The sequence below is a fragment of the Saccopteryx bilineata genome, chromosome 3 (assembly GCF_036850765.1).
Source record: "Saccopteryx bilineata isolate mSacBil1 chromosome 3, mSacBil1_pri_phased_curated, whole genome shotgun sequence".
Lineage (NCBI taxonomy): Eukaryota > Metazoa > Chordata > Mammalia > Chiroptera > Emballonuridae > Saccopteryx > Saccopteryx bilineata.
This window is the reverse complement of record NC_089492.1, coordinates 251,573,694-251,597,453: the sequence shown is the minus strand read 5'-3', so window position 1 is coordinate 251,597,453 and position 23,760 is coordinate 251,573,694. Positions and strand designations below refer to the sequence as shown.

The 23,760-nt window shown below is 41.3% G+C and overlaps 1 protein-coding gene and 1 non-coding gene across 10 annotated transcripts in view; one reads left to right on the top strand and one right to left on the bottom strand.

The window, feature by feature from the left end:
* ELAVL4 (ELAV like RNA binding protein 4) overlaps positions 1–23,760 on the top strand; it is a 167,919-nt gene that overhangs the window by 106,570 nt on the left and 37,589 nt on the right. For all 9 annotated transcript variants that reach the window (XM_066269238.1, XM_066269234.1, XM_066269231.1 and 6 more), the window contains exon 2: positions 8,880–9,120. In XM_066269238.1, coding sequence (XP_066125335.1) covers positions 8,892–9,120 — 229 coding nt within the window. In that variant the 5' untranslated portion in view covers positions 8,880–8,891. The remainder of the gene's footprint in view (positions 1–8,879; positions 9,121–23,760) is intronic.
* On the bottom strand, positions 10,147–10,222 carry TRNAP-GGG (transfer RNA proline (anticodon GGG)). Its single transcript has one exon. It is a non-coding gene; the product is annotated as a tRNA-Pro (tRNA).

Sequence of the window (23,760 nt, the reverse complement as noted above, 5' to 3'; positions counted from 1 at the left end):
ATCCTGAGAGCTTGCCCACGAAACTGTATTTATATGAAAATGAAAACATTTGTCTTTTTAATAATAAAAAAAATGCTTATTGAAAGTTTGCAATTGTATTTATTTAGTGGCCATTTTGGAAAAGAGGACTGGATTCGGAAGGGACGGTGAAGGAATGGTCGCCTCATCTTTGTAATGGAGTAGACAATCGAGTGATCTCTAAGATCTCGGAGTTTGGTGTAAAAGTCCGTTAAAACCAAATGCCCAGGGGTTTTACCAGGACTGCCCCAGGATAGTCACACCAGGAAATTATTGTAGGGGCAACCTGAAGCCCTACAGAAACACTGTAAGATATAAAGGAAGCCAGTATTTTATTCAGGAGAAATGTGTGTGATGTGTCTGCGGAAGAAGATTAAAAACTTGCTTTTCTGTGAATTTGAGAATCATGCCTAAGAGAAATTAAATTTTGATTATGTGTTTCATATCCATGCTGGCCCTGCTATTTTAAGTATTAATGCCTCTTGTTCTCTCCAGTGGCTGCTGATTTTTTAAAAGCCCTGACTACCACCGCTGAGAATACTTGCGGCTCGCCTGGTGTTCACCTCCAGCGAAGAAGATATTATTTCAAAGGAGTAATGCCTCAAGCTTACCTCATTGTTACAAACTGTCATTTGTTTAAAATGTGGGCATTTAAACCGGAAACTGGACTGTCATTTCTGTGTCAGAACAGGGTAGGACTAGTCTGTGTGTATTTCATTTATGTGCTTTCAGTGAGGAAGGAGAGTCATTAGAGAAACTTGGAGTAGAGTGCTTAAAAGGAAGGGGTGTATACAAGTAATTCTAATTAATTATTTGTTTACCTACCCTCCTCTCGCGTCTTGAACCCTCAAGGGCAGGAACCGAATTATTTTTGTTTCCCCAACTCCTAGAACAATGCCTTGGTCTATAATAGCATTCAATAAACTTGTGTTGAATTGAATACACTTGTTTTAAGGAAATGCTGACAATTTATTACTACTTAACTTCCTTGAATAAATAGGTCCTTCAGGTTATTCGTGTATCTGCCCAAAGGTGTTATTATTAAACTATCAGCATGTTTTTCCCAGTTGAAATTAATTTTTTTTTTTAGTGTACTAGTTACCTTCCAGCAGAATCTATAGAAACTTGGTATGAAGGGTCTGGGGGAATAAGAGTGCAGTCTTTAACCACATCCCCCTTTCCAGGGGTCTCTGAGAGTCACCACCTATAATTTGGTTGGGGGCATATATTTCCAAATTCCCTTTTCCTGGAGTGATAAGATCATCAATCTCAGCCCCCCCTTTGGACCCCATTAATAACAGTGTCTTATTCCCAAATGAATCATAACCAGGAAAACATTGTGTTTAGAAAAAAATCTTAACCTGAAGGGGTTTGAGCAAATCAAAACCTCTTGAAAAGGAGGGGAGCGTATGGATTTATGAGCTGATGGACAAAACTTTAAAGAAATATGAAATTGGGGGGCTGTAAGGTCATTTTTAGTATCTTTCAAAGAGCAAGAAGATAAAGTGAAGAATCACTCTTAAAAATAACACTGTCTTCAGGAACACAGAGCCCGCTGTGGAATTTTCTAACTTCGGGAATTTGTTTTCCAGACTTTTGAGAGGTGGCGGAGTTGCTGTAGTCCGGGCTGCCCCACCGGCATGGAACACGCTGCCTGTCAGACTGTATAAGGGTTAAGTGGGAAAAGCCCACAAAGAGAATTAGGACTTTTATTTTTGTTCTCATGAATAATTTAAATCTATTTCTTTAATGGTTTGATTCAGTGACTGCCCTTGGTAAACATTATTCTTCATGCTCTTGGGAGCGTTCGTTCTATTACATAAGGGTTAGCCTTCATACATAAATTTTGAGAAGTCCTTCCCATATGAAAAAAGAAAACACCTTTAAATATGCATTAAAATCTTTAATAAAATACATGTGTGTGTCTCAGATGTTCACACCTGCGCTATGGCTGCAGTCAGCACATTCCTTGAGCATCTTTCTCATCTCTGGGAATGCTGACACTTAGAGGGCGCTCAAAGTAGAGGGGACAGTATTTGGAAAAGAAATGTCAAATTTCTGTGACATTTTAGGTTCTTTTTTTTTTTCATGATCCTTTGGCCTGAATTAAGCACCGAGGCCACCTCTCCACCGAAACAGCAGCAGCAGAGGACTGACTGCCCGGAGCACTGTGCTGGAGACACAGAGGCTCTGCTCTGGCCTCTGAGATAACGAATGTGAGGAGTGAATTCGGCAGCAGGGCAGGTTCCTCTCCTGTAAACTTGTAACCTTTGATTTTCTTCACGAATTCAATTGTGAAAGTGTAAGCTACTCCTATACTTTAACATATGTAAATGGAAGACCTTTTCTATGGAAAGTGTTGGAACAAAGACAGGATATGGTGTGGCTGACAGGTTTGGTGAGGGGTCTGTGGTCTCACCTGTGATGTGGCTTTCTGAGGCCCCAGGACGATGACTCTGTCCTCAGTTGTGTAACTCTAGCCTGACTTCCCCAAACTTGAGCAAACACAAGCCTTGTGAAGAGCGGGGACCAAGGGGGATGTGAGGTATTCGTGAGCTGATGGAAGAAATGTTAGAGGGAGTTTTCAGTACAATTTTAGTACTTTAGCACTTAACACATTTTTAGAATTCTGCAATGGACTAAATGCTTCCAGCATGCTCAACTGACCATTCTCTCCCACCTTGTGTGAGGAATTGAGTAGAGGGTAGGTGAGTGGGAAGGTAGGGGAGTGGGGTTGTAAACTGTCTTATCAATAAGTAAAAAGAGCCTGACCTGTGGTGGCGCAGTGGATAAAGCTTCACCTGGGAACGCTGAGGTTGCCGGTTCAAAACCCTGGGCTTGCCTGGTCAAGGCACATCAGGAAGCAACTACTATAAATTGATGCTTCCTGCTTCTCCTCCTTTCTCTCTCTCTCTCTTCTCTATCTAAAAATCAATAAATAAAGTTTTAAAAAAGATGTAAAAAGAACATTAGTCTACATAGAGGTATTCCAAAAACATTTCAGGCTTAAGTGGAAAAAATCAATTTAGGGGTTTCAATCTGGGACAGACGATTGGCTTTACTATAGATAAAATTGTTGCATGCATGTACATTTTTTGGAGAGAAAGGGGAAAGGCATTTGACAGGTTCTCTAAGGGGGTCAATGTCAGCCAAAGTCTCAGCCCTCCTGCTTGAATGAATGTCTCTTAAAATCTGCATTTGAAATAATGCCTGAATGCATGCTGGGCATATAACAGGTACTCAATTACTGTTCTGTCTTCTTTTGTTTTATGTAAAATGACATTAATGTATTATTAGTTTGCATTTCATAGGGTTGCTTGAGGGATATAGTGAACCCTTGGGTATGCAAGGACTTTCATTCATTCAGTAGTTCTTTATCCAGAACCTACTAATTGTCAGGCCTTGTTCTACGTGCAGAAGGTACTATAATAAAATAGATATGGTCTCTGGCCTGGAGCTGAGTTCAGGTTGTCATTCTTTATAAACTGTAACGTGTTACATTTAGAAAACTATGGAGGTAGACAAGTCTCTGCACTTCCTTTCATCAGTTCAAATGCATTTCGGTGATATAGCCACCTCTCACTTCCTCCCTAAAAAAAAGATTAAAAAATAAATGAATTTGAAAAGTAAACCCTTATCCCTGTTTGCATTGTCACAAGACTACTCAAGTGAGGTAGTCTATAGTCCTGGCCTCAAGTCCCATCTCTGCTTCTAACTAGCAGTGTGACCTTGGGCAAATCATTTCCCTCTTTTTTTTTGCCCTCAATTTCCTCATCAAAATTATGGGGTTGGGCTCTGTGGTCCCTTATGTTCTCTGATATCCATCATGCATCCACACAGGGAACCCAGTGAGGGCCAGCCCTTGTCTTTGCTATCTCTGTATTGCCAGGACTTAGCACAGTGCCTAGCACACAGGGCTCCATCTCTGTTCATCTAACATAGCCAGATCTAGTCATAGTGGAAATACACCCTTTTTCTGTGTAGATGACCTGGCAAGTCCAGAAAGTAATATAACAGATACCTTGAGCAGCTAATAGTGAGAGATTAGATTGAACAAGTAATTGATTGTGGTGAGGGAGAAGCCATGAAGAGTAAAGAGGGCTGGCTTTTTTTTTCCCCGGAGCACCCTGACAAAGAGGCTGACCCAGCCTCTGCTTCTTATCTCTGCTCCACAGTGATAAACGACCCTGAGTGATGATCCAGCAGCTGCAAGTCTGAGGCCTTCTCTCCAGCTTTTGTTGTATATTTTGCAGAAAAGAGTGGTGGGAGGGGTGAGGTTAATGCGCTGAGTGTGAGTAATTAGTCATTCAAACCATTGACATTTACAATGACAGGATTTGAGTGCCTACGTTATTGTGCACTGCTCTAATAGTTTATCCCTGAAATTTTCTGCCTGTATAATGTTTCTTAAAATATATCACGGGAATATAAAAGATTTAATGCAGTGCTTTGTACAACCATTAGAGTTTGAAGTCAACTGAACCTCCTCAATGCTCTATCCTGGATGCCGACTCTAATTCTCCTTCTTAATTATCATTCAGAAGAGGGAAGGAGGACAAGTCAGGGGTTTGGAACCCAGTCAGCTGCAAAGTTGGCTGTGAAACCCACACAAAATGTTTTATTAAAATACATTGGCACACTTGAATAACTGATATATTTAATTGCAATGAAAATGGTGCTGTTAAGACTACCAAAGGTCATAGGCTGGGGAGGCAAGGGCTCTACTTTTTGCAGAGCCAGCCTCTGCTGATCGGAGCGTATGCTTTCCACTAATGCACACATTTTCCTCTGATCTGTTTCCCAAGCAGAGATGACAGGTGTCCTCTCTTTAGAATCTATCATGTAAACCTAAAATGCTGTAGTTTCATATTGTTGGATTTGTTATCTTTATATGTTGGTAACTTCTCTCATTGCCCAAGTAATGATTTAAAGTCCTCCTGGTTGACTTACCTGCCAGATTTGGTTCTGACATTTTATATCTCTGATTCTTTTTGTAAACCTGTCTTGCATCCTGGGGCGCATCACTGAGACCAGTGAGGGGTCTTATTACATGAAGTGTATTAATACATTTGCAAATGTTTCTTAACTTTAGAACTGTAGGTTTTTATGGAGAAAAAGCTGTGTGTGTGTGTGTGTGTGTGTGTGTGTGTGTGTGTGTGTGTGTGTGTTTTCATCAGTTCTTCCTGAATACACTAAAACATAACTCTGTAGTGCATGTAATGAGTAAAGTAAGCTCCAGCTCCATCAGACAGACGGGAATGACTTGGTGTCTAATGGCTTCTTTTCAAAGGTTTGAGCCCAGTATGGATTGTCTGATCTACAGATGGGGCTCAGCTCCGTGAGTCAACATATATTACGATATCCACATAGGATGTGAGGAGATCCAGAAAGCTGACTGAGGAGCTAAAATTCCTTGCTGCAGTCTTGATACTTCCTAGATCTTTCTGGAGCAGAGAGACTTGTGAGATGTTCACATGGACGAGTGGTTGGCTTTCACCATGTGTATCTGTGAGGCAAGCACCCAGTGAACAAAAGATGAAACGGACTGTCAGGTGACATTTAGCAGACTTAGTCCCACAGAATCTCAGCCTGCTTAGGTGTGACATATTATTCCCCATACTCCATTTTAACCCCCTGAAAGATACCACAAAAGTATAGGATATTTGTGGGAGAGCTGTAAGAATAGTAACCAAAGAAAGGTGGAAAGCAGGGAAGGTGTTCTATAGATTCTGGGACTGGCTTTTTTTCCCATTATATCAAAATGTAGTAGTTGGGCAGCCTTGTGATTCTGCTAGCCAAGCCTCCTGAATTGGATAAACTGCTTTTCAAGTTTCTTATGGAGTTGGCAGTGCTCTGTGTGTTTGTTGCCTAGACACCTGACTCACTAAAGCAATGAGACAACACAGCAAATGGAGGCACCGCACAGACCCAGGAGGCCGGGCGGCTTGGCAGACACTGTGGTGATGCTCCATACCATCATCTCCACTAGCAGGGTCCTCTCTGGGCACAGCTTCCTTATTTTTCCTGGGCCCTTGCCTCAAGGGCAGAGCAGCTAAACAGGCTTTGCTGGGCGCAGTTACCATTGTGCTGAGGAGTGCTTAATTTAAGGTTCTTCTCAGGGGCTCTTTGCTCTCTTCTTGCCGTCTGGACCAGCCTTCCAGAGTCTCATCATTGACCTGAAGCCAAGAAGAAAGTTCTTGTGATGTGATGAAAGTTACTTATCTGATGTGAAGAATCTTAGAAGCTCCCCAACTAAACTCCATCTGCCTTCTTGCCCTGCCTCCTCTTGTTTTATTTTTTGGTTGTTGTTGTTTCATTTCCCATTTGTGATCATCAGAAGAGGAAACAATTATAAGAACAATCACCTATGTAGGGCCTGGTGGAGAATAATAGTTATGTCTCTAGGCACTTAATTAAATACATATGTGATCTGTGGTTCGGATGATAACCCTGCACAATAGGCTTTATTCCTATTACAGACAGGACACTGAGGCTTGTGGTATCGAGGCTTCCTGTCTGAGATCACATAGCTAGTAAGTGATAGAAATAGAATTTTAAGTCATTGTGTGACTAAACACTTATTTTTATTTTACTATACCACTGTGCTTCAGATGAGAAAATAAGTGAAAAACAAAAAAGACAAAAACCAGTCTCTGAATGTTGATGAGGATGTGCAGCAGCTGAAACTTTCATACTCTGAGATAATGGGAGTATAAATTGGTACAGCCACTTCGAAAAGCTGTTACAGTATCTACTTAACCTGAGCATACTTATACCCTAAGACACAAAGATAGACTCCCAGGAATATTCCCTACAGGGATAAAAATAATAAAATGTGATATTTTCACACAATGGAATTCTCTACAGCAGTGGAGAGCAATCTACCACCACATTTGATATAAATATAATGTATGAAAAGACATAAAAGAGTATGTATTACGTGACTTCATGTATATAAAGTTCAAAAACAGATTTTAAAAACTTGTGGATTAGAAATGGCTACCTGGGGGGGGGGGGAGGGTGAGTAGTGAGGCTGGGGAACCAAGAAAGGTTTCCAGGATGCTGGTCGTCTGTATAGTGATCTGAAAGGTGGTTACTCATGATAGGTAAGAGTGGCGTTCACTTTGTAAACATTCTCTGAGTTATTTATATACTTTGCCACCTGTATAGTGTATTGGAATGCTTGCTCCCCCAAATTCTCTGAGCAGCCAAACAGTAGTAATAACGAAGCTGCTAGTTATCAGACCTCTGCTAAGCTGTGGTTTTCTTGTCTACAGAAATAGAGAATATTAGAATATGCTTCATTACCTTCTTGTGAGAGAAGTCACATCAGATGATGGGCAGAGTGACTTTAATTAATATCAGCGATTGTGGTTATATTCCCACCACTATTCAGTTGTTTTAAATACATCATGTTGCCAGAGCCTTCTTACCACCTAGCATGGCAGGTGGCATTATTCCCATTTTTTCAAATGAGAAAACTTAGTCGCCTACAATGTAAGTTTCTTCCCCAAGGTCACACAGCTAGCGAATGGCCACGCATGAGTCCATTTCCAAGGAGTTGATGATCAATTTCAGAGGAGACTGAAGCCCTATCATGAAGGATGAGTAAGAGATGGTAGTAGGACAGGATGGAAAAGTGGGACTGATGGCTGCATTTGAGGCCAGGAAAATTGGGCGCAGGCCCAGTCTCTGCCCCACTTTCCTGTGATGACAAAGAAGTCACTGGAATTCATCTCAAACTTGAGTGTTTTGAACTAGATTTTATTCCCTTAACTGTCTTCTAGCTCTGAAATTTGTGATTCTCCGTGTTTGTCGTGCCATATGGGGCATCTTCATGACCTAGCTCTATGAGCTTATATCAATTTTCCATGAAAACCTCCTTCTAGCATTATTTTCTCAATACTTTTCCCTGATCCCCCTATCCTATTAGCAGGGTTAATTACTCCTCCACTATATGTCTCTTGTCCTTCTGCAAGCCGTTTGCCTGTCCGTGTCTTATATAGACAGTAAACTCTGTGAGGGTAGAGACTAAGATTTTTTTTTATCCTTTATTCTCATGCACGCAGCCTGGGACAGTTCAGGCATTTGTGGAAATATTTAAGTATTCAAATCCAGAGAACATCCTTTTTGAGTAATGTGTGAAAGGGCAGGCTCAGGATGTGCTGGGCATAAGGTGGAAACCTAGAGAGAGCTTTTCCTTCATGTTTTTTATTTTAATAGAAGTCCAGGTAAAATAGTAACACAATGGTTAGGTCGAAATACCAGTAGATGACTTTGTAGTTCCCCAGCATATGCTTGTGAAATCTGAAGTTTGATCAGTGATTAAGCCATCAGTGAAAATCTTAACCCTTCCTATATAGAATAGCTCTACTTAATGTAATGTCATTTTACTTTAGGAGATAGTTAACAAACAGGTACTGTATTTGATCTTGTGAGCATAGCCCTCTATATTTAGTTTTTTTTTCAGCTTTAATGGAACTATAATTTTAATCATGATTATTACTTTACATTTTAATTATAATTTGGTGTGGCTTAAGTATACATTTCTGAGAGTGATTGTGTAATGAAAACAGGAATTAGCTTTTCATTAACAAAATAATGGGAGAGTTCCCAGTGCATTCTAGTCTGTGTTCAAAATCATGGGCTGACCTAAAAATAGCAAAGGGAGTTTAACATTTTGTTTTATAACATGCTTCTAAATTGGCTATGTTCACAATCCAGTCTCTTGCTCCATCTTGCTTTATCTTGTTCTCTTTCTTTTCAATAAATTAAATTAAATATTTTTAAAAGCTTTTATTATGTCTTTGAGTTTTTAAAAAGCTTAATTTTATTATTTTTGTTATTCTATTTTTGTTTAGATAATTAGCACCATGGAGCCTCAGGTGTCAAATGGCCCGACATCCAATACAAGCAATGGACCCTCCAGCAACAATAGAAACTGTCCTTCTCCCATGCAGACAGGGGCGGCCACGGATGATAGCAAAACCAACCTCATAGTCAACTATTTACCCCAGAATATGACCCAAGAGGAATTCCGAAGTCTCTTTGGGAGCATCGGTGAAATAGAATCCTGCAAACTTGTGAGAGACAAAATTACAGGTATGCTCTTCTTCAGTATTCTAGGCTTGGCATTCGCAGCTGTGTTGTTCCATGAGCTGCACAGGCCTCAGCAGAAATGCACGTGAGTGCTGATGCACCTGAGCACCTGCAGTGTGGACCCTGCATCCGAGGATGGTGTGGGCACCCAGTCAGATATTCACATGTGTGTGCACTGCAAGAACCATGTGAGGAGTGGTGGGCTGGGGAAGAAATGAAGAATTCAAAGCTTTCTCAGCTTTACTTTCTGTGAAATAATCCTTTGGTTTTATCGCCTTTTATTCTTAACCAGCCACCCCTTCCTTTTGTTCTATAGTCCTCAGTTCTGCCCTCTGCCCTCCTTACACTTCACCTTAGTTATTATCTACTTATTCCTTTCCTCTCGAACATTTGGTTTGTGTGTGTCCAATGTTCTTCCATGTGTGAGACAATGTTTTAAAGCAGTGGACTTGAGAACTGGGAGACTTTTTACTTGAAAGTGAAACAATACCCTATTCGACTTCAATACTTGATATTTTTAGGTTCTGATTTTTTTCCTCTCCACAAGCATTCACTGGGGACCTGATACTGCTGTAATTCTTGGGGATGGAAGAGTTTCTCTGTAATCATTTTGGAAATGAGAACATTTTCTTAGAAAAATAGTGGGGAGACATGACAGGAGTGAAGCGGCTGCTCCCTGGTGCTCCATTCCAAAGTCACTCACTCGCACCTTTAAGTATTTGTCTTTTCTTTTTTTTGTATTTTTCTGAAGCTAGAAACGGGGAGAGACAGTCAGTCAGACTCCGCCATGCGCCCGACCAGGATCCACCTGGCACGCCCACCAGGGGCGATGCTCTGCCCACCAGGGGGCAATGGCGTTGCTCTGCCGCAACCAGAGCCACTCTAGCGCCTGGGGCAGAGGCCAAGGAGCCATCCCCAGCGCCCCCGCCATCTTTGCTCCAGTGGAGCCTTGGCTGCAGGAGGGGAAGAGAGAAACAGAGAGGAAGGAGAGGGGGAGGGATAGAGAAGCAGATAGGCGCTTCTCCTGTGTGCCCTGGCCGGGAATTGAACCCGGGACCTCTGCACCCCAGGCCGATGCTCTACCACTGGGCCAACCAGCCAGGGCCATATTTGTCATCTTTGAGTGTTGACTCTTATTTCCACTTTTCTGGACAGTTTACATGATGAACAACTAGCCTATATAGGAAAAAGGAAACTCTATCATTAAAATAAGAAGATACGTCATCTTGATTTAAATAGAGAATCCAATGTATATGTGTGCATATAGATATATATGTATATGTAGTCTACATATATATATTCTTCAGTTCTTCTAATCCACTTGCAAATCTGCCCCCCATATAAATTAAGTACTTTACAGAACCATAAAACTAAAATAACTGTTGAAACTGTGTCACATAACCCTCCAAACATAATTTTCTCATCTGTAAAATTGGAAAATAATAGTTATCTCAATGGGCTTATTGTGAGGCTTAAATGAAAGACTGGGTATACACTGCCCAGCACAATGCCTATTGCACAGCAGTCTCTCAGTAAGGGGAGATGTTCTTATTATAGATGCAGTTGGCATGCTTCAAGAAGTGCAGCTAGAACAGAGAAATTTTATCAAGGTCTCCAAATAGGTCCAGGGCTTTGATGATCTTATCCAGAGCACTGGATCATCCATTCTTTAACAGAATTGCCTGTGCTCTCAGAGAGCCAATGTTTAGACTCCGGAATAATCTTTATATAATAGGATGATAATTCAAACCAAATTAAAACCAGTTAACCATATGATTCTTCCTCCCACTCCTGTATAGAAAATGTATTTTTGGCGTAGCCTTACCTTTTAAATAGGGACTCTGCCACTATATTAGGGAATATTATTAATCACCTTTTCAAAAGAGTTCCCTTAGAACCGTAGTGAGATTTCTGAGAGGTACTGATTCATGTTGTTGTTCCTTGTTTTCTAAAGACACATGTTTAAACAAGCAGATTCCTTTACTGAAAGAATGCTAATTTGGTAGTTCACCGAGTGGATTTGAATAGGAGTGACAGCTTCCAAGACAGCCTTTAATTTGGTATACAAAAACCAAAATTGTCAACTTTGGTTTGTTTAGCACCCTCTTCAGCACAAGCAGAGACATACAATAGCATCTGAGCTTAAAGACACGCTTATGGGTTGAAAGCAAAAATACAATTCGGGCATAAATTTATAATTACGCATTTTTTAAAAATTCAGGCAAAAAAATTTATTTGCAGAGAACTTATGGGAACGAGGGTAGGAAATACAGAGAGACTGGGGATATTTGCCCTCATTTGGTAGCAGTGTTTAATAAAAGTAGAACTTGTGGTTGTAAAGAGTGCTTATTAAATTCTTCATTTACACTACCTAATTAATTCTAGCATTTTAAATTAACAGTGAAATTGGTCCCTGCTGTACCATTCCATAGATGCAGCATATTTCCTCCATCCACCCGTTGTTCAGGTTTAATTGGCTACGCTAAAAGTCAGAGAAGGAGGGAGAGATAGGTCTGTGGGAGGTGGGGCAGGAGTGGGAATCACTCAAACAGAAGACCCTCTGCGGCCGTCTGGGGGTGAGTGACAACACGGGCTGGGAGAAGTGAGGCATCACACCAGCCAAGTTGGAAGGCTGCTGCTACTGGTTCAGAAGTCAGGGTAAATTACATCATAGGTATTTTTGTTGCCCTGATTTTTAACATCCCAGTCCCCCTTTTTCCTTCAACACCTCCTACGGATCTCAATGCATCTCGATCCTGTGAAGTTTATAAGGAGTTTCAAATATCCAGTGGGAGGATTGGGGGATGGGAAGTGGCAAAGAGATAAGAATTCAAGATTAAGCTTTTCCGGCCCAAACCACTCTCTCGGAGAATATAATAGGTTCCCTTAGATGAGTCTAAAATGGATGGATGGATGGATGGATGGATGGATGGATGGATGGATGGATGGATGATAGATAGATAGATAGATAGTAGATAGATAGATAGATAGATAGATAGATAGATAGATAGATAGATAGATAGATAGACAGACATAGCAGGAGAGAGAGACTCTGCTCATTCAGCATCACCAGTAGTCTGAATTCACTCCTGGCTGTGGGTCATCAGTGTATTCTCCATTAGAGAACACAGAGTGGAAATCTGAGCACGGACTGAAGTGTTTTGGTACTGAGGACATAATTGCTGTCATTCATCAAGTATTTACTCTATGCCAGGTACTTGCTAAGCACTAGACATACCTTATTTCATTTAACACTGAGAACAACCTCCATTTTTTTAGATAAGGACTCTGACACTTAGTGAGGTTAAGTAACTTAACCAGGCATCACAATTATTAGCAGATAGATGGTGGTTCTGGGAGTCACCCCCATTTCCCAAAGCAGGATCTTATCCAGAAGCATATTCAGGGTAGTCCAACTATATTAAGGGAAGATCCCCACCTAACCCTCATTTCATAACCCAAGGAAATATTTTGTTCCTCTGAGTAGTGCAGTTTCTGGCCACACTCTGGAGAATCTACCAAGAATGCACTATGGCTTTAAACAAGACTCTAGTGTATCACAGGAGGCCAAGATAATGTTTATCTTCCTCTGGGGATGCAAGTCGGCCTTCAGAGTAAAGCCAAATTTACTGGAAGTGCCCGGTTTAAGATTCCCGTACAGTGCTTTTGGACATCTCTGTTACTTATCTTCCCAGAGATATTAGATTTTCTTTTTCCAATTGAGAAAGGACACTTATCAAGATAATCTAGATAACAGGAAGAGAGAAGACATGTGTCCCAAGTTGCCATGGACACGTGATGGCCCTGGAAGCCTTGTCCTTTATTTTTCTCCTTCATCCACCTGCAACCTCTGCTGCTGGAGAGGAAGCGGAGTGGACTGTGGCCAGCAGGGACTGCTGCAACCTAGAGACTCGGGCACAGAACACCGAACCCCTGGAAGAAATTATACTATTCCCACGGACTGCAGAGAATTGAATTTTTTATATTTTATATTAGTTGTCTTTCTGTTTTGTCAAGCTTTGAGGTTGTATTACTGAATCCAGGCTCCTAGATGATCAGTTCTGAGGGAGGAGAGGTGGCTGAGGCTGGACAGAGCTCAGTGACTCAGGGTGTGCCTTAAAGCCAGCAGAGCTGGGGTGCTAAACTACGTTTGAAAATTGCTTAACTTGTTATCACCCCACTCCAAAATGAATAAAGGAGAAAAAAATAGCAGAATAACCCCCAGAAATAAATTGGTATACAACAACAAACAATTTTGATCTGCCCGTCTAGGGTGTGTGATTATTTGCCTCACAGTGGTAAAAAAGAAATTTGTCTTTACTAAATATCCCTCTTTGTGTGCCCATGAAGTATAGTTTTTTAAGAGTAGTTTTCTATCCATTTCAGGCAGGTGAGAGCTCTGAGATGAGCTTTGAGGACAGGGTGGTTGACACTGTACATTACTGGTTATAAAACTGAATACATGGAGTGACTGGTGCATGAACCGGACGATCAAGGCTGTGCATGGCTGAGAAAGGGTGAGCTCTGTGTTATTGAGAGCTGTTAGGGAAGGTTTAAAAGATGAGGTTCAAATTTAGGTACAGGGGGAGACAAGCGAAGGAATAGAGCTAAAATTCTAGTCTAAGAACAGAAGCCTCTTTCATTCTCTTGTGATTTAGACATGCCTCTTTGAAGGCAGTAGTCTAATATGAAGCAGCATTGCCCGATGAAGTTTAGCATACCAAAATATAAAGTTGGTTTGAAGTTTCAGCCCAACCAACAAAAATAGCATTTCCTAAATCTCACCTCTAATCCATCTCTGCCTTTATAACATGTCTTTGGCTTAATTAATGTTATCATTTAGTGGAAAAGATAAAATAAGGCCAAAAAAAAAAAAAAAAAACCACCTTCATTACTGTGCACAGCAGGGTGAATACTTTGTCACTGCCTCTGTATCTGGAATCACATCTCTGATTAAAAGAATCAACTCAGTTTTGATTCAGGTAATTTCCGTTCTTTTCTGGATTTGTGCAAATGACAGTAATTCTGTGTGTCCTTCTCAGTAGATGAGATGTGGGAAATGGACTACAGCAGTAGGGGAGGGGGGGCTCTAGCATCAAGGCCAAGAGGCATTACATGGAAGACAGTCTCGAGCTGAAGTGAGAGAGGAGAGTGAGAGTTGTGAATTGTTTTGTGTTACCTCATACACTTTTTTTTTTTTTTTGTATTTTTTGTATTTTTCTGAAGCTGGAAACGAGGAGAGACAGAAGACTCCCGCATGCGCCCGACCGGGATCCACCCGGCACGCCCACCAGGGGCGACGCTCTGCCCACCAAGGGGCGATGCTCTGCCCCTCCGGGGGCGTCGCTCTGTTGTGACCAGAGCCACTCTAGCGCCTGGGGCAGAGGCCAAGGAGCGATCCCCAGCGCCCAGGCCATCCTTGCTCCAATGGAGCCTCGCTGCGGGAGGGGAAGAGAAGGACAGAGAGGAAGGAGGGGGAGGGTGGAGAAGCAAATGGGCGCTTCTCCTGTGTGCCCTGGCCGGAAATCGAACCCGGGACCCCTGCACGCCAGGCCGACGCTCTACCACTGAGCCAACCGGCCAGGGCACCTCATACACTTTTAAGGAACTGGACTTAAAGGGACACTATGGGAATTTGAGTTTTACTTCTGAGATAACTTTATAAACCATAAAAGGCTCTGAAAAATCCTAAAATACCTAAGTGCTTTGAATTCACTCCTGAAATGCCCATTAAGTCCTAAAGTAAATTTATTGGCATAATTTCTTACAGCACACAGAAGAGACTAATAAAAATGATAGCATCAACTTTTGTATGTTTTTGTGTGCCTTTTGTGTGTTCTGGGCACTATAGTAAATGCTTTAAAAAAGAGTAGCTCATTGAAATAAGCAAATTAGTGCAAATAATATATACAATTAGGAGTTGATATCTAAAATACATATATATATAAAGAACTTATACACTCGATATTTTTTTAAAAAACACAGATTAAAAATGGGCAAAGGACCCTAAATAGATATTTTTCCTAAAAAACATACAGATGGCCAACAGACACATGAAAAGATGCTCAATATTACTAATCATCAGGGAAATGAAAATTAAAACCACAATGATATACCACCTTACACCTGTCAGAGTAGCTATTATCAAAAAGATAATAAATGGCAAGTGTTGATGAGGATGTGGAGAAAAGGGAATCCTGGTGCACTGATGGTGGGAATGCAGACTGGTGCAGCCACTGTGGGAAACAGTTCGGAGGGTCCTCAAAAAATTAACTATGGAAGTGCCTTATGATCCTTCCACAACTCGGTATATAACCAAAGAAAATGAAAACTCTCATTCAAAAAGATAGATGCACCCCTACGTTCATTGCAGTATTAGTGACAATAGCCAAGATATGGAAGCAACCTAAGTGTTCATTGATAGATTAATAGATAAAGAAGATATATATATATATATATATATATATATATATAATGTGTATATATACAATAGACTATTACTTAGCCATGAAAAGAATGAAATCTTACCATTTGCGACAACATGGATAGACTTTAGAGGGTATAATGCTGAGTGAAATAAATCTGACAGAAAAAGACAAATACCACATGATTTCACTTATGTGTGGAATCTAAAAAACAAAACAAATGAGCAAACAAGACAAAACAGAAAGAGACTCATAGATACAGAGAATAAACTGGTGTATGCCAGAAGGGGGAGGTGGGGGGAAGGGGACACAGGTGAAGCAGGTGGAAGGGAATAAGAAGTACAAACTTCCAGTTATAAATAAATAACTCATGAGCATGTAATGTACAGCATAGGGAATATAGTCAGTAATATTATAATAACTTTGTATAATGAAGGTGGTAACTAATTGTGATCATTTCATAATGTATAAAATATCGAAGTTCTTTGTTTATATACCTGGAACAAATATAATATTGTATGTCAACTATGATTTAATTAAAATTACTTTAAAAATAAATAAATAGCAATTTGGGGTTTCTTCAAGATTCATAATAATAGCCAATGTTTATTGAACACCTACTATGTGCTAAACATTATGTTGAGATAAGTATATGGGATTTCATGTAATCCTCAAGAGAGTAATTTTACAGGTGAAGAAACCTGGACTTAGAAACAATTGAGGAATTTGTGCAAGGTGATTTAGCTTCCAAATAGAGGCTAGGACTTGAACCCAGGGCTTTCTGACTCATTGTGAGTTGTCCAACTTATACTTTATCATTGGCATTTTTTCTAAAAATACTAAATTGACATCTCCCCTTTACAAACCAACTCGGCTTATATTATCCAGGAGCTAAGAACTTTGAGTCCAGGAAAAACATAATTAGGGTTCAAACTCTTTTGTTTTTGGAAAAGAGCACACTGAGTTTTAAAAATAAATGCCATGGATCTTTTGTTCAATCAGACAGATCACTGCTTACCTGAACAAGGAGGAATAGATCTGAAGTGGTTCTTAACTTCAGGGTTTCTCTCTTCACAAAATACCCTTCCTTATGTTCGCCTTTTTTTTTTCAAGCACCAAATTGAAATGGATGCTGCCTTAAATTTAAGCATAGTTAACACCCAGCCTCAATTATGCATATCCAAGTAAATCCCAAGATATTGATTAGCTAAATGAACTTTTCCACACGCACTCCAGAGAGCTGTTCGTCAGTGGTGGGAAGGGTGAAGGAAATAGTAGCATTTATCAGTACATTCTGCTGCTGGTTTTATTGATGGCCTTGGTACAATGCAGTGTGTCTCCTGAATTCAGAGGAAAATCAGGTAGATTAGCATCTGTCATTTTATTTATCACCTCTCCACAGTCACCTTATAGGTATTTCTCAAAGAAGAGTAAAATATTTTTTATTTGTTGACTTGGGGAGACACATTGTTTAAGGTGAATGGAAAATTTTTAAGTGAGGAAAGGATTTGGCCACCTAATGGGATCACAAAATGAGAGAATAGAAGTCAGCCTTATTGAGGGAGTCTGGAGAATGTCAGAATGTTAAGTGCAAACAGTAAACCGTGATTATTGTGCCTCTTAGACACCCATCAAAGGCAATCATAGACCTCCCATCCTTTCTAATTAGGATAGAAGTGAAGCTGTGAGGTTGAGAGTTTCTACAGATACGTTCTGCTTCTATTGGCACAGTTTTTTCCCCAGGATGGCAATAGTCAGGATTACAGACCAGGTATGGTTTCCGTTCGCCCCCTGGCTATCTTCCCCTTCATCTTCCCTTCCCAATCAGATGATTCTGCCCTGCTTCCCAATTCAGATAACTGGAGGAAAGTACTCTCACATCCCAGGAGAGACGTCTCAAAGGATTTTTACCTAGGATGTGAATCAGGCACTTTCTATTTCTGTGCCTTAGCTGACTGTTTGGTTCGTAAGACCAATTCCCTGTTCACCCAGCCCCCCTGCATTCCCCCAACAAAGACACACACGCACACCCACACACTCACTTGCTCACTCCCTCCTTCTCTGTAGAATGACCTGGTTGATTGAGACTAGGAACTAAGCAGGAAGGTAATGTCAAACTGAAATTTCCACACATTATCTAAAAATGTAATTCATCAGCTTCAAGGTAGGAGGAAAGTGCTTTCTGAAACGTGTTAATGGGAAATTCAGTTTTTTCTTCTCCTCTGTGAGGTGTGGTAGTGGTGATTTCTTTTCTCAGTCTGCTCCCCCTCCCTCATCCCACATCTCTCTACTGCTCTTAACTGATGAACTCTGTATGTCTTCATTCCTTCTAAGAACTAAAGATCTTTAAGTTGCTTTTTGTTTTTTCTACAGTTCCCAAATTGAGCTTTGATGGAAGAAGATATTTCTAGTTTGGAGGAAAGATAAAATTCAGATAGAGACCGTATATTTGTATAAGGCTTTTACATTTGAGAACATTTTCAATCAGCCAAGTATTTATTTTGTATCTGCCCCTCTGAGACCAGTAAAAATTATTTCCTTTCCTTCTCTTCTTTGAAATTCTGTATCAGGATCTGTGAGGAAGCCAAAGGGGATAAGACTTAGTTTGTGCCCACATGTTGCTGCTAGAAGAGTCAGTGAGTCGGGCAGCCAGGACAAACGGCGGGGCCTACAGCAGCGGCAGGTCTGGAGGAGGCAGGGAGCCTGCTTAGAGTGCATATGCCTTACACATCCACCTTTGCTATTTTGGGGGCATTTTTGTTTTTCACCGTGACTCAAACTCACCCTTCCTTATCCTGGCTGTTAATGTCATTAGAAAGATAGCACAAAGGTGCTGTAATAAAACAGCAAAGTTGGAGGTTTGGTGGAATGCTTACTATGTGTCAGCTATAATGCTAAGCATATTACATGTTATCTCATTGAGCCTTATGTCAGTTTTGCATCATCAGTGGTGTTATCCCCATTTTACAGATAAGGAAGCCAAGGCTTAGAATCAGCTAGCTGGAGAATAGGGCTTAGCTCTGTCTGACTGTTACCACTCTGTCTCTGCTGAAAGAAGATAAAGGCCTCAGTTCTACCTATTCAAAGAGAAAAAGATAGCAGTGGGCTGGGGTTCTCAGAACAAGTATAAAATAGGAGTGAGCCATGAACTTGGTAGCGAGCAGACTGTGGGAGATAGATCCTTGTGGAGGAAGTGACTGAGCCAAGCTTCAGACATCTGCAAGGGATAGTGACTAAAACAGTCAGGATTGCTCTGTGGGTAAGTGTTAGCACCTTCTTTGTATTGGAATAACTAAGACTCAGAAAAGAAAGTATATATTTATCTAAAGTCACAGATAATAATCAGTGGGGCTGAGATTTGAACCTAAGTCTTTTGGACTATGGATAACCCGCTCTATCACAGAATAACTTTGTTAGTAAATACCCTGACCTACAACAGAAGGAAGTAGACTGTTTTCAGACTTCCCATGACATCTGTGATGGGAGAATCATTGTTTATCTCACTGAGGTCAGGTACGTGTTCTCTCGGTGACTTCCTTTCCGCCTACTGCAATTTCCTGCTAACTTATAAGTTTGGTTTTCTGCTTGACCCTTGTTTTGTATTTGGATGTCTGGTGAAATGCGAGGCCCCATCAACATGAAGTGGACACAGCTAGTTAGGATAATTACTCTGATTCCTACAACCGCTAATGAAATTTCTCATCACAAACATCTTGAATCAAATTAAATCATTTTATTGGTGGTATGAGCATAAAATGTGTACTTAATAATCCCCAATATTTTCCTTAATGTTTATTATCAAAGACTTTTCTATTTAGTACTTCCTCTGACCCTCTTGAAATTGCCAATACTGTATAGGTAATGTTGGTCCTGACTCAAGATGAGGCCAGTGAAGTCTAAAAAAGACTTGAGTTCAGAATACTTGGCTACTTATTTTTCTGGCTCCTTCTTCCTTTCTTCTTTCCTCTGCTTCTTTTCTGTCCTGCCATCCCTTTTTGCCTTCTCATTTATTTGTTTGCCATTTGATCCAAAAAGGATTTGAGTTGGCTTATACTAGGATATGGAAAAGAGCTCAAACTAAAATACTCATAAATATTTTAAAGCAAGGTAGAGCTAGGAAATGGGCATTGAATGGTAAAAGGAGACAAGAAGGAAACTTTATAAATTAAATGTGGGTAGGTGACTTTTCTGAGAGCTGACAGACCACCTAGCCTGAGTTTTCTTAATATCAAGGAAAACTAGATGGTGACTTCCTTGGTCCCATTCTCAAATGGAAACCAGGATCCCAGCCCCACCCTCATGCCCACCCCACTGGTGGCTGTGGAGGCAGCTGTCAGCTATAATCCAGGATGCGACAGGAAGCCTGAAATCACACACATCGTGTTTTTATCTTCTCATTGTTCTTGCTTGACCCCACATTGGGTTGACTGACTTGTTTTCATGGCCAGAGCAGGCAGTGACACAGAGAAGCTGCCGGAGTAGGCCCCTGTTTCATAAACATACGGTGTCAACAGCGTGGCAAAGGAGGGGCTTGAAGGGGCTTCCTTGCTTGCTGCCCTGGACTGAGGTGTTCCTGGTTCTGAGACCCTCAGCCTTCCCCCTCACCTCAAACCCCAAGGTTGGGCACATAGGAACTTCCGACCTTGGCCTCTGTCTTCCTGGTGAGGATTCCTGCAATGAGTTCTGGCAGGATCCCTAATGCCCAGGGCCCTGAGCTGGACAACAAACAGGAAAATCCAATGTCCCCTTAATTTTCTGGTCTTAATCCTGGAAACGGGAACTGGTTCTCAGGCACCTTTCTCTTCCCAGCAGACCCTGCCAATTGATGGAGCCCTCCCAATGACACAGACCACTCTCTAAGTAGAAAAGAAACAGAACACTACCCGAGAGCCCCCACCCTGAAACACACATCCCTCAAACACTTCTTGTCAGGTACAGTAGTGCAAGGAACTAACCAGAAGTGAGACAGACTTCAGTGAAGCCCTGCCCCGCCTCCAGCCCTCGTTCAGATACACACCAGGTGCAGGCGCGGCCTTGCAGGAGTCCCTTTATTTCTTGGACGTCCATTCTCTCAATATACAATAAGAAGATGAATCCTTACCTTACTTATATTCTTTGGATGGTACTTGTGAATTCAAACCAGATGACACATGTGAAGACACTTATAAATTAAAGTAACCTATAAGTGAGAGGGGCCCCTTCAGTCTCATAACTCCTTTCCTCTTCTCACCAAGGGCCTGGAATCTGGGCCAACAAGTGGATAAAGAGAGGAAAAGGAAAGTGACTGTCTGCTCCTGGTTCAGTCCTCGGTTATGTGATGCAAGGAGGAAGTAGGAGACAGCATGAGACAGCAGGGGAGTGGAATGGGACCTCACATTTATCAAGCACTGCTAGATGCCACTGGTTTATATTTGTCATCTCATTTCATCCTGACCACAACTCCAAGAGGTAATGGTGGCTCCATTCTCTGGATAAGGAAGGCAAGGCTCCTGAAGTTTCAAGTGACTGATTCTAGGTCACCCAGCTGGCAAGTGACCAAGCTGTCTGTGTACCCATGTCTGTCTGACCACATGCTGCTGCCAGTTGGGACAAGAGACCTTCATAGAGGGTTCCCCACATTCTCGCTATTTCCTCCTGAGTTGTGGACGTGGCTGGGCTGTGCAGGATGTGTTCCAGCACGCCGCAGGAATAGCCACAGTGGTAATGAACAGCAGCTCCAGTGGTTTTGGAAGGTTGTAAATGAAAGCCTTTGTTTCAATATTGAAAATGTCAGGATGATTTCTGAGATTGTTTTTTAAATCAGGCCACCTTTATGAGTGGCAACATGATAACATAGAAGGATCCACCAATTCTCATTCTAGTTGTAACTGGGGGACTTTAATTCTGTGTCTCAGATTGTTGTGCCTAAAATGGGGATAATAACACGGGCTTTTTCCACTCTACGTTGTGACGTCAGATGAGCTGCTCATGTGTTGGTACGTCATTAAGTGCTGTTCAGGATATTACAGTGGTCACCCAGAAGATAGGGCATTGTAAGAAGGGGATTGACAAGGGTAAAGCAAATACTAAAACCCCCGTGATAAGCTAGCTTTGCTTTCTGGTCTGCTTTCCAGATGTTTTGTTCAGTTATCTATGTGCATCTCAACAAAAGCTGATTAACTCTCTCAGACATCACTGTCTAATTGTTATTAATGCTCAAGCTGATCAAATTATAATGCCACAGATCCTACTTGTGCTGCTAATATTAGATTTTGGATTCCGGTCTCTAATGAATGATTTTTTCCTCCATGCATTGGAAAAATTAGTTAGCAGAGTTCATAAGAAAGTTTAATTAGCAGGCTGTTTGTGAAAACAGCGGTTGTGAGTCATCGTTCAAAATGAACTACATTTCTCAGGGTGGCATTTGTTCTTCTATTCCTTGAGCAGCCACAGAGGATCCTTGTGTTTGGGAAGCTGGTGTCTGCATGCTGCCCACTTGAACTGCATCATGTAATAAACTAATGATAGAAATAGCACGGTTTAAGAGCCAGAGAGGAAGAAGAATCGTAGAGTGTCTGTGTTGTCCAGGGGAATATCATGGACCTACTAAAATTCAGGACTGTGATATACAGGATAGCCTAGTGATTAAGAGCTAGACTGCTTATATTTGCATCCCAGCTTCACCACCTCCTGGCTGTATAACAGGCAGATTCTTAACCACTCTGTGCCTCAATTAGTTTTCTCATTTGTAGAACAGGGGTATTGGTAGGATTGTTGTTATAATCGGTATATGTAAAACACTCAGCAGCTGACATATAGCAATGTAATTCTTAGAGCAGTTCTGTGAGATGTAGGTATTATTAGTCCTGTTTTACAGGTGAGGAAACAGGCTCAGAAAGGTTAAGTAGTTTATCCAAGATCACACAGCTTCTAAGTGGGCAGAGCAAAGTTGAATCCATGTTTGTTTGACTCTGAAGCCTCCATTTTAGTCTGCAACACTATATTGCCTCCCCTGTGTTATGCCCAGTTAGTTAACCGTAGCTGCTGTGCACGTGCGTGCCTGTATGTGTGCACCGACATGCCTGTGCTTTTGCTTGGGTGTTCACGCAGCCACACACAATTATGTTTTGTTTTTTCCTTGGCTCTTTGACTCTTCTAAGGAAACTCCATGTGCTCACTGCATGCTACTTAATGACACAAATGAGTGAGAACCAAACTTGTACAACTTACACTAACACGAAAATATGCCCTCAAATGTCTGACACCCTTCCCACTACATATGTCTATCCTCTGACTACATTATCCCAGAAGCATGTCTTGTAGCGTCTTCTGAGAAACATGATCATGCAGTATCACAATGAAAAGAGAACTTAGAAGTGTTCGCTGGCTTGGTCTCTTTGTTTCTGCTGGTATCTCCGGAACCGTAGCTCAGAGTGAGGGCCCAAACCCCTCTGCTATCTTAGAGAAATTAATCTGGAGACAGTATTCAGTCCTGTGTCAAACAGTAATGATCATTTGGGAATCCCATCTAAAAGTCTTTCACAAAGATGTATAATATATTGGTAACCTGTTTTTTAAAAGGAATTCTGTGACCAAATGAGTTTGGAAAACTGAAGTGAACCAACTTCAAAAAGGGTTTCTTTTTATCACTACTTCTCTGAGTCTATGTTAATGTGCACCACAAATCTTAAAAGGAATGGCGTAACACATACCATTCATTATCCAAGGAAGCTTTTTTATTCTTCAGCATTTTGTGGACTGTATGTTCTAAATCAGGAGGAAAGAGCGGAGCTGCATTAGGAATAAGTTGTGGGTAGAAGGGAAGGAGGCAGTTTAGGACTGTTCCTACCTGATAACCTCAGATCTCTTTGGTTGGGAAAGAGGTGGCGTCAGCTGCACGTGGGTGGGCGCGGGGACACCTTGCAAAGTCTTATGACTCTCCAGAGGAGCAGAAAAGGGTGGACCCAGCTTTCTCCCACCAGCACCTGCTAGGCATTTCTGTTGAAAATTACTGAGTTCTGAGCATGTCCTGGGCATGATTTAAATTATAGGTTCGTTTGGTTTCCTGACTGTCGGGGTGACATTTCATTTTCTGTTGCCCAAAATTGCTGAGCCATTAGAAGGTGTTCGCATTTTGCGATTCTCACACACGTTGCTGGGTACTCCTTCATTGTCACCTCTTCCAGGTACTTGACTCAGTGTAGTGAGGCTGGTCACACTTGCTGGAAAAGCCCTTCAC